This window comes from Bos grunniens, chromosome 29 (assembly GCF_055505025.1).
Source record: "Bos grunniens cultivar Pamir isolate PY7600 chromosome 29, Bosgru_T2T1.0, whole genome shotgun sequence".
Lineage (NCBI taxonomy): Eukaryota > Metazoa > Chordata > Mammalia > Artiodactyla > Bovidae > Bos > Bos grunniens.
The window spans coordinates 13,026,379-13,036,147 of NC_141193.1; the positions used below are offsets into that span (position 1 = coordinate 13,026,379).

At 46.5% G+C, this 9,769-nt stretch overlaps 1 protein-coding gene across 1 annotated transcript; it reads left to right on the forward strand.

Annotated features, from left to right (window-relative positions):
• Positions 1-1,258: 1,258 nt before the first annotated feature.
• Positions 1,259-9,120, forward strand: LOC147342131 (pregnancy-associated glycoprotein 1-like). Its single transcript, XM_086384113.1, has 8 exons — positions 1,259-1,384; positions 2,359-2,476; positions 2,575-2,693; positions 3,894-4,087; positions 5,012-5,128; positions 6,805-6,946; positions 7,034-7,132; positions 8,825-9,120. The coding sequence occupies exons 1-8, from the start codon at positions 1,259-1,261 to the stop codon at positions 8,972-8,974; spliced, it is 1,065 nt and encodes a 354-aa protein (XP_086240239.1). The 3' UTR covers positions 8,975-9,120.
• The last annotated feature ends 649 nt before the right edge of the window (positions 9,121-9,769 follow it).

Consider the following 9,769-nt stretch of genomic DNA (forward strand, 5'->3'; position numbering starts at 1 on the left):
GGGAAAACTCGGGTAGGTCAGAGCATATATAACTTGGGGCTCCTGGTCACCACTACATGCTAAGAACCCAAACTTCCCTGAGTACTTGGATGTAGGAAAGAAGCATGAAGTGGCTTGTGCTCCTAGGGCTGGTGGCCTTCTCAGAGTGCGTAGTCAAGTAAGTATGGGGACTGTAAGCCACATCATGTTCCTTTCTTGGATTTTTCTTTTCATCCGATTATTCTTCCAGCCATCAGGTTTAGAAGGGAATGGAGTATTTCCCTAAGAGTCTTAAAGTTCAACTCTTATGTATTGACAAGTAACTTGCTATAGGAACTGTGGATCCCAAGGTCTTGGTGTAGATTTGGGTTGCACAATCTTGGGGTCCAGTCATGTCACGACCTATTGAAAATGCAACTCCTTTCAACTGTTCAGGGCACAGTCTATGCAGATGTCGATGTGGTCCTGTGGAATAACACTTTTCTACATTTTATTCAACACATCCTCTTTTTCCCCTGTCTACTTCAGTGTGTATATGCCTATGTCTGCATCTCGGTATTGCTGTCATTTATTTCTCCATCTCTTTGGAAGTCACTGGGAGTGTATTTTTCTTTGTGTTGTTTGCTTTTAATTGTTCATTTGACTCTTACTTCCTTCTCAAGCCTCTGAATTTCCCTTATTTGTTCCCTGTATCTTGGATTCTTCATTCAACTCTTCTCTTTCAACTTGGAGAAAGATACACTGTTTTATATACACTGTTTTATATCTGACAAGCAGTGTGACCACAGCCAATTCAGAAACCTCTTGCATTTCAAATTGCTCCCTTGTAAAAGAAGATAAGAGTTCCCCTTCTACCTCCTTCCTTGAGGTTCTATGAGAAGGAATGAGTGGGATGGCAAAAGAAATGCTAATGGCTGTAATTTTTGAGACTTCCTATTTATCAGGTACCTTATATCCATCACTTCACTTATCCCCAAGATATCCTATTTGGAGGGTTTGTATCATTACATTCCACCATTTTACTAAAGGGGAGACTGAGACACCACATGATCATATAGCTTACCCAAGATTGCAGAATGGAACCTGTATTCAAGTCTATGTCTTTGCCATGGTATATGCATAAAATTCTGACAATAAAGTGCCTCATAAAAATGATTAGAAAATACACAGGGCCATTACAATGACAGTTATACCTTAACACTGACAACTAATTCTAGCATCTTCTTTGTTTTTTTGTCAAATGCTCGGTGAAAGAATACCTCTAAGGAGAGTGAAGACCATGACAAAAACCCTCAGTGGAAAAAACATGCTGAACAATTTCCTGAAGGAGCATGCTTACAGACTGTCCCAGATTTCTTTTCATGGCTCAAATCTAACTATTCACCCGCTGAGAAACATCAGGGATGTGAGTATTTTGGGAGGATGGTGCTCTACAGCGCCCCCTGGTGCTCTAGCCTAGCACTGGGGCTCATCTGGAGGTGCCAGGTGGGATATTGGGGTTGGGGTTCCTGCAGGAGGCAGAGACATTGGAAAACAGGGACCCCCACCAGAGGAGAAGTCACTCTCATCCTTAACTGTTGGTCTTTGTGACTGGGCCTGGCAATTACCAGGCGGCAGGTAAATATCCATTTCTGTGTCAAAGATGTGTCATTAGTTTGAGGGCGATTGTTCCTTCTGAACTAAGTGAGCCACTCAGTTACAGATGAAGAGTGAACCATCACTGATCAAAAGGTAGGGCCAACTGCAAAGCAATTGTGAATCCCCAGGCAGAGGAATTCAGTTTTCATAGATGCAAGAAAGACAGCAATATAAAGTTAGTGAACCTGTATTCCTTGTATGGCCATAAGAATCACTGTGGTTACTGTTTTCAGATTAGACAAAGGGCTTACTTTGTCTTCAAGAATTCCCATGCCAGCCTGAGAGATAGGCGAAGAGTAAATACATGTCAAATGAAAGGGTCACCTGTGTGGTGTTGATTGGATGTGGTCTGAGTTTGGAGGGAGTGCCTGGGTTTGAACAAGAAGGACCTCCTGGAGAAGCGGGTGCTAAGGCTGGGTTTGAAGAGACTACAGAGCTTCTCAAATAAAGGCACCAGGACTTTCCTAGGTGTCCAGCGGTCCTGGAGGCCCAGTGGTTATGCCTCTGGGTTTCCAATGCAGGAGGTACCACTTGAATGTCTGGTCATAGAGTCAATATCCTGCATACAATGTAGCACAGGACAAATATATCAAATGCAGATACCTCTGTGACCAAAGTCTGTGAGCTTCACGGTGGTTAGAAAGTGATCTCAAGAGATATGTGACACTCCGAGGGAGGCAGCAGTGTGGGAATAGAGGGTAGCCAATTCTGCACTAACCCACTCCCTCTTTCTCCCTGTAGTTGTTCTACATGGGTAACATCACCATTGGAACACCCCCTCAGGAATTCCTGGTTGTCTTTGACACAGGCTCATCTGACTTGTGGGTTCCCTCCGACTTTTGCACCAGTCCAGCCTGTTGTGAGTACAGACACCCCCTACCCAGACCATCCTTCACTTGCCCTGCCTCCCTGTTTCCATCCTTGGCACCTGATAACATTCATATCTTGTGTCTGCAGCTAAACACTTTAGGTTCAGACATCTTCAGTCTTCCACATTCCGGCTTACCAATAAGACCTTCAGCATTGAATACGGATCTGGGACAATGGAAGGAATTGTTGCTCATGACACAGTTCGGGTAACAGTGTAACATATTCTGAGTCAGGAGTGGCTATGGAGTGACCACTGCTGACAAAACTGATGCAGGACCACCTGCCAGGGCCCTTCCTATCCTAACTCCCATAGATACTGACCATCTTATCCACAGGATCCTGTCTCTGGGGAGGCAGCGCCCATGGTGACACACGAGCAAACAGATTAGCTAATCCAGAGAGTGGTTTGAAGTGTGGACTTGCAGCTCCTCTGCCCATGCGTAGTTCAAGGTTCATTTTGCTGGGAGCGAGAAGAGGGGGGAAAAGCACCCACTTTTATATTCACAGATTGTTCCAGGCACTTTCAGGTGATAACTGGTTTAATCCTGCAACAACCCCACACAGCAGTTATTCTGATTAGCTCATGAGACATATGAGGAAACTGAGGTGCAGACAGAAAGGACCTTGTTGAGGGCACACATGTGGTAAAAGATGGAATTAGGCTGGCTTTTCAGGACTGAAGTTGCTGTGGGGTGTTTGGGGACAGAATAAAACTGGTCTGGGGACCTTGGGGGAAGTCAAGGGCTTCAGGTATCCAGAGTGGGAAACTGGGGACCTGAGAAGTCAAGGGGCCTGATTAATGAATTCTCGCCCTAGAGGACCCTTGAGAGTCTAATAAACCTATGGCCTGCTTCCCCCAAAATCCTTGAGTAGTTCCCGTCTCTCTCTCTTTCTCTCCCATACACACTCACAGAAGTCTACACATATCCCCAAAAGTGATTTCCCCAGGCAGTAATTTCATAGAACCTTGCAAGCAAGATTGTGTTTTCGGCTTCTGTCTTCCTGGACAGATGCAGAATCCACAGTACATCACAGATAATGCAGTCCATTCCTGTCATTAGGTCACAGTGATGCCAAAGAGAAGGCTATCTTGCTCTCGATTGTTTTGTCCATAAAGTGACACCAATGGGACCTGGCCTGACCCCTGTTGCTCCACCTGTAGAGAAGCCAAGAGGCCAATTTGACTCATTCAGGTGGTATTTTACAGAGGGCCAGATGTTATAAAATTCACAGCCTCTCTCAAATTGAACCCAAATTCCCCTCCCAGCTTGATCTAACCATCTGTTGGCCACCAAAGACAGAGCCCAGCCTCAATTCTTCTTTGAGGATCTAATGGCAATGCATCCCACTGCAGTCCTAGTCCCACTTCACGTATCTGTAAGTGGGAACACTCTTCCCTCCCACAGATTGGGGACCTTGTAAGCACTGACCAGCCGTTTGGTCTAAGCATGACAGAATCCGGGTTTGAGGGTATACCTTTTGATGGCGTCTTGGGCTTGAACTACCCCAACATATCCTTCTCTGGAGCCATCCCCATCTTTGACAAGCTGAAGAATCAAGGTGCCATTTCTGAGCCTGTTTTTGCCTTCTACTTGAGCAAGTAAGTCTGAAATGGGCAATCCCTTTCTCCAAATTAGCTATAAGATTCTTTCAGTTGCACAAAAATGTATACAACACTTGAATATGAAGTATCTGAGAGATAATCTAACCCAGGATAACTATGGACCCAAGACCCTACCTGGCTTCACCCTTGGCTTTTATAAATAAAGATTTATTGGAGCACAACCCTACTCCTGGGGTCAAGACCAGTAGTGTGGTCTAGGGGGTGAGTGAGGAGGAAGGCTAATGGAAGGCAACAGGAAACAAGTTGAAGGAAAAGGCATTAGGATTTGCTTATGAATTGATAAGGAAGGAAGGAGAAGGATGGTGGATATCTTTCCTTCCTCATTAACATTTCATTGGGAGCCCAGGACCAGCTACCCAATTTGTAGGACCCAGTGAGAAGCAAAAGTATGGGACACAAAAGTGTGGGACCCGTTGTTCAAGAAAATATGAGGCATTTCAAGAAAGGGAGAGCAGAAGTGGAGTCCCTTCTGAGCTTGGGGACCTTTTGACATTAGAGGTCACATGCCATTGGAGCCAACACTGGGTGACTTGAACCCACACCCTTAGAACTCCGAGGCCTTGATTTTCCTGAAAAATGACAAGGTGGACTATGGGAAAGCCAAAACACTTCAGCACACTGTCCTCTGAGGGTGTCTGAGCACTCAGGTCGCTGGAGGTCCAGGGTGTCTTCAGAAGACAGAGTGGGTGGAGCCCAGCCAAGTGATTCAGCTTCTAACCTCCTCTGTGCAACTCATTAACCAGTAACAGACCTCAGTCTGGATCTCAATCTCTCCTAGACTCGATTTCTGCATCTGCACATGGGGATCTTATTAGAGCCTTGATGGGTGGACAAGCACAGCTCTCAGAAAGTGCTGCTGTTACTGTCCTCCAAGGATCCCCCCATCACTTCTCTCTACAGAGACGAGCAGGAGGGCAGTGTGGTGATGTTTGGTGGGGTGGACCACCGCTACTACAAGGGAGAGCTCAAATGGGTACCATTGATTGAAGCGGGTGACTGGATTGTACACATGGACTGGTAAGCCTCTCCCTCTGAGGGTCAGCCCAAGTGATGCTCCCACTTCTGTACGTGGACACAGGCAGACACACACAAATGCATTCGCAGACACACAGTCACACAGACATATACACCACCCACAACAACACAGACAGATACACAGACACATGGAAGCATACAAGCAGATACACATAAACATACACAGCAACATATAAAATCATGCATAGCTAGTCAGAGACACACAAGCACACACAGAGACACATACAAACACACATACAAGCAAACACACAAGCACATAGATACACAAACAACCCATGGGTTTATAACCCCCAGGCCTTCTGATCATGGCTCTGACCAGGGTCCTAAAAGGCACCAAAGAGGTCTGTGTAGCTGAGAGAATGCTGCACCCACTGACCTTTGAGGTGGGGAGCATGGTCAGAAGACTCTACAGTGTGGTGAATAGAGGATCAGGGAGAATTTGTCCAGCCTGAACAGAGTTATGATAAGATGACCAACTGTCCAGGGCTACCTGGGACATAGGAAGTTCTCAGTACAGATAAATGTCATTTTAAAAACAGGGACAATCCTGAGAAAATGGGGAAAACTGGTCTTCTTAGGGAGCAGCTACCCAGCAGTGGAGAGAGGTTGGCTGCAACTTAAAAAAAAAGACGTGAAAGCAACTAAAAAAAAGACACAAGTTCTTGGGCACACAGTAGGACAGAGGCTATTACAGAGAATCAGGAAGGTGGGATACAGCAGTGACCTGAGGACAAGAGGCACAATTGATAGGATTCTGTGTCATACCCTCAGACAAAAGCTTTGGAGTTCCTGTGGGCTAGACATGTATTTCCTGGCCAGGGTCTCAGGATCTGAGCTGGTTGTAGGAGCACTGCTGGGAGACACCCTCTCCCAGAGGAGCCCCTCTATCCCATCATTATGAGAATCTGCTGCCCCTGTGAATCTCCATCTTCACTCTGTGTGCGACCCATTATTTGTTCCCCATCAGATACAGCTCTCTGGAGGTTTCTTATTGTTGTCTCAGTCTTCATTCATTCATTGAACAGACAAGCATTGGGCTTCCACTGTGTGCCAGGCACTTGAGGGAGGCAAGGAGAGTAAAACTCACCCTCACATTTAAGAAGGCAGATGTACATGAAGTGACTTGCCCACATAGTGAATTGTGACTTTGGTACACGCTAGATATGAGGAGGAGAAGGCAATGGCAACTCACTCCAGTACTCTTGCCTGGGAAATCCCAGGGATGGTAGAGCCTGGTAGGCTGCCCTGTATGAAGTCGCACAGACTCAGACACGACTGAAGTGAGTTAGCAGCAGTAGCAGCAGCAGACACGAGGAAGGGTCTACAGAGAGTGACTAAGACAGGAGACTGATAAACACCGGGGGAAAGACTTTCCAAAAACAATACAATAAAGCTGGAATCTGGAAGATGAGAAGAAATTTGCTAGTCAAAGTGGAGTGGAGTCTTCTAGAAAGGAAGACCAGCTAGCTTCTGTCAAGGTACAAAAGATCCTGGTGTATTCAAGTACTGCATTCGAGGATGTCAAGAAAGGTGCTGTGTCTAGAGCAAAGGAAAAGAGGCCAAGAGATGAAGGGCTGTTTAGGATACAGTCGGGAAGGGGACAACTCTGGGGAGACTCAGAATGACCTTGATGCCCACTTTCTTCCTTTGTCTCTCAGCATCTCCATGAGAAGAAAGGTTATTGCTTGTTCTGGCGGCTGTGAGGCCGTTGTTGACACCGGGGTATCAATGATCAAAGGCCCCAAAACACTGGTTGATAACATCCAGAAGCTCATCGGTGCCACTCTACGGGGTTTCAAGGTGAAGGGTCATGCCCCAGGGTCACTCCCAGTCTCCACACACAACAAGGATCTCCAGGGCCAACCTCTCACCCTCTCTCTCTAACAGCACTACGTTTCATGTTCTGCAGTCGATACCCTGCCCTCTATTACCTTCACCATAAACGGTATCAACTACCGAGTGCCAGCTCGAGCCTACATCCTCAAGGTAAGGGGAAAATACTGAAGTTTGGTTCTCAAACTGGAGCTTGCGGGAACTCTTGGGCTGCTGCTGGGAGGAGTGCGCCCTCTGGAGGCCATGATAAACCATTGCAGATGCTGCTGAGCCCTGTGGCTGGGCCAGTGCCTCCCACAAAACCAATCACTTGAGAATAAAGGGCCGTGTAGGACACTGATCTTCCTGAAATAAATGTGGAGAGGCCACACCATATCTCATGGTGGGAGTCAAAAGGAGAGGGGAACACTAAGGTCCTCAGTCCTCAAAGAGCTTCAATTCAATCTGAACCCGTAGGTGCATGAACATGGAATTCAGCACTAGCAGTCCCTGAAATAGGCCATGTTACAAGAAGAATGGCTGGGGATAGTCCCAGTGTGATGTTCCAGTATAAGTTCACAGTTTCCCTTCCCTTCTCAAAGTTTTCCTGGTTTGAATGATAAATTATATGGTCAGCCTAGTTCTTGGCTGCATCTTCCCCTTGCTCCAGCCAGGTGCCCCCTTTGTGAGTTGTGGGGGTATCCGACCCCTCTGTGGGGAGGTTGGATGCTAATATGAATAAAGGATTCACTGTGACTGCTCAGCCCCAGCACTGGGTGGAGGCTTCATGTCAGCTCTTAGTGGTAGTTCAGAGCAGGCTGATGGGTTCAAAGAAGGCTCTGAGGAAAAGAGGGAATTTCAGGAATTCTAAAACCAGAAACTTACTGAGCTTTATGGAGGCTTGCTTGGTTCTAGGCAAAACTGCACGGGATTCCATGCAAATGGCATCTCAAGGTGATCTGCACTGGGGCACTGGGGACTTACTAGGGGTGATGAGGGCTACAGACTGACCAGTGGGGATGGGGAACCAGAGTACGTTACCCAACCAAGCCTAGAGTGGCCAAAGAGAGTGACTGTGGGCTGAAGGAGGCTTCACAGCATTCCTGAGTTAAGTCTTCAGGAACGTGTTTGGGCACTGCTCTATTTAAGATGGATAACCAACAATGAGTTACTGTGTAGCACCAGGAACTCCGCTCAGTTATATGACAGCCTGGTTGGGAGTGGTGTCTTTGGGACCAGGATACTTGGATACATACGGTTGAGTCCCTTTACTGTCCACCTGAAATTCAGATTATTGTTAATCAGCTGTACTCAAATACGAAATAAAGTTTTTTAATAAAGTATGGATTGTGGGGATGCAGGAGGAGAACCAGCATTCTCTGCAGAGAAAACAAGGAGCAGGAGTCAGAAGGAAAGATATAGGGAGTGAGGAGAGCTATGGACTCACTTGTTCTTTTTGAAAAAATTATACTAAAGTGTGGCTAATCTTCAGTGTTGCACTAAGTTCTGCTGCACAGCAATGTGACTCAGTTATACACATAAAAATATATATTTTCTTATTCTTTTTCATGTGATTTATCACTGAATATTGAATATAGTTTCTTATGCTCCACAGTAGGACTTTGTTTTTCATTCCTCTGTTTCTCCACTCCCAGTCCTCCGCTCCACCACACCCTTTCTCATGGCAACCTCATGTCTTGGCCCTCTTTGGTTTTGGATGAACTCTCATATCCCCTGATGCTGAGAAAACCCCTTGATACTTACCAAAAGAGGGAAATAAAACAAAGGATTGTGCTGGGTTTGGATATTGGGGGGAGTCACCAATAAGGGCTCACGCTGACTGGTGTGTGTCTCTGACTCCTCCAGGATTCTAGAGGCTGCTGCTATAGCAGCTTTCAAGAGACCACTGTGAGTCCATCTACAGAGACCTGGATCCTGGGTGACGTCTTCCTGAGACTGTATTTCTCAGTCTTTGATCGAGGAAATGACAGGATTGGCCTGGCACGGGCAGTGTAAATGCTTGGAGTGTTCAGGAATCAGTAAGGCCACTCATAACACACACTCACTCACACTTTGGGCACTCCTGCCCACGATGCTGGTGAACTGTGTTTGGTGGTCTGCATACCCTATTCTCAATAAAGAATAAAGGGTTTCACTCTTAATGGTGCTGAAACAAATGGTTGTCTCTGTTTGTGTGTGGGAGTGAAGGATCTAGAACCAAGTCTGAACCAAAATTGAGAGGAGGCCTACTCCAACTGGCTTCAAGGAAAAGGGAGACTCATTGAAATGATTCTGGGAATCCAGGACACAAGACTCAGAGCAAACACAAAGATCTCAGTGACCGGACCCAAGAAATCAGAAGTCATCAGTTCTCTCTTTCTCACCCTCAGTGTTTCCCTTCCCTCTTCTTTGATGGCCTTAGCCTGACAACTTTCTTCCTTGAGGCTTCTACACCTAGTGAGGGAGTCCAAGCTACCTGCCCTAGGGTTTTATATCCTGAAGGCATCTCCTAGTAAGGAAAGAAGCTTGGAGCCATCAGAGTTCAAGGGTGTTCCCTGAATGATTCACCTCAGTTCATCTGCACAGCCCTAGATCAGCCAACCTGGCAGGGACATGGAGTCCTAAGACTGGCTTTACATGGTCACTGGCCCTGACCCAGCAGCACACATGATTGTCAATTTACTCCAGAACTACATGACTGAAGCTGGGGAGAGGCAGCCTCAAGGATAGCGACTGGGGGATGGTCTAGGCCATGGAAGAGTTTGTGATGACCCACCAACTCCACCATCTCCTCATTCATAGGAATCATAA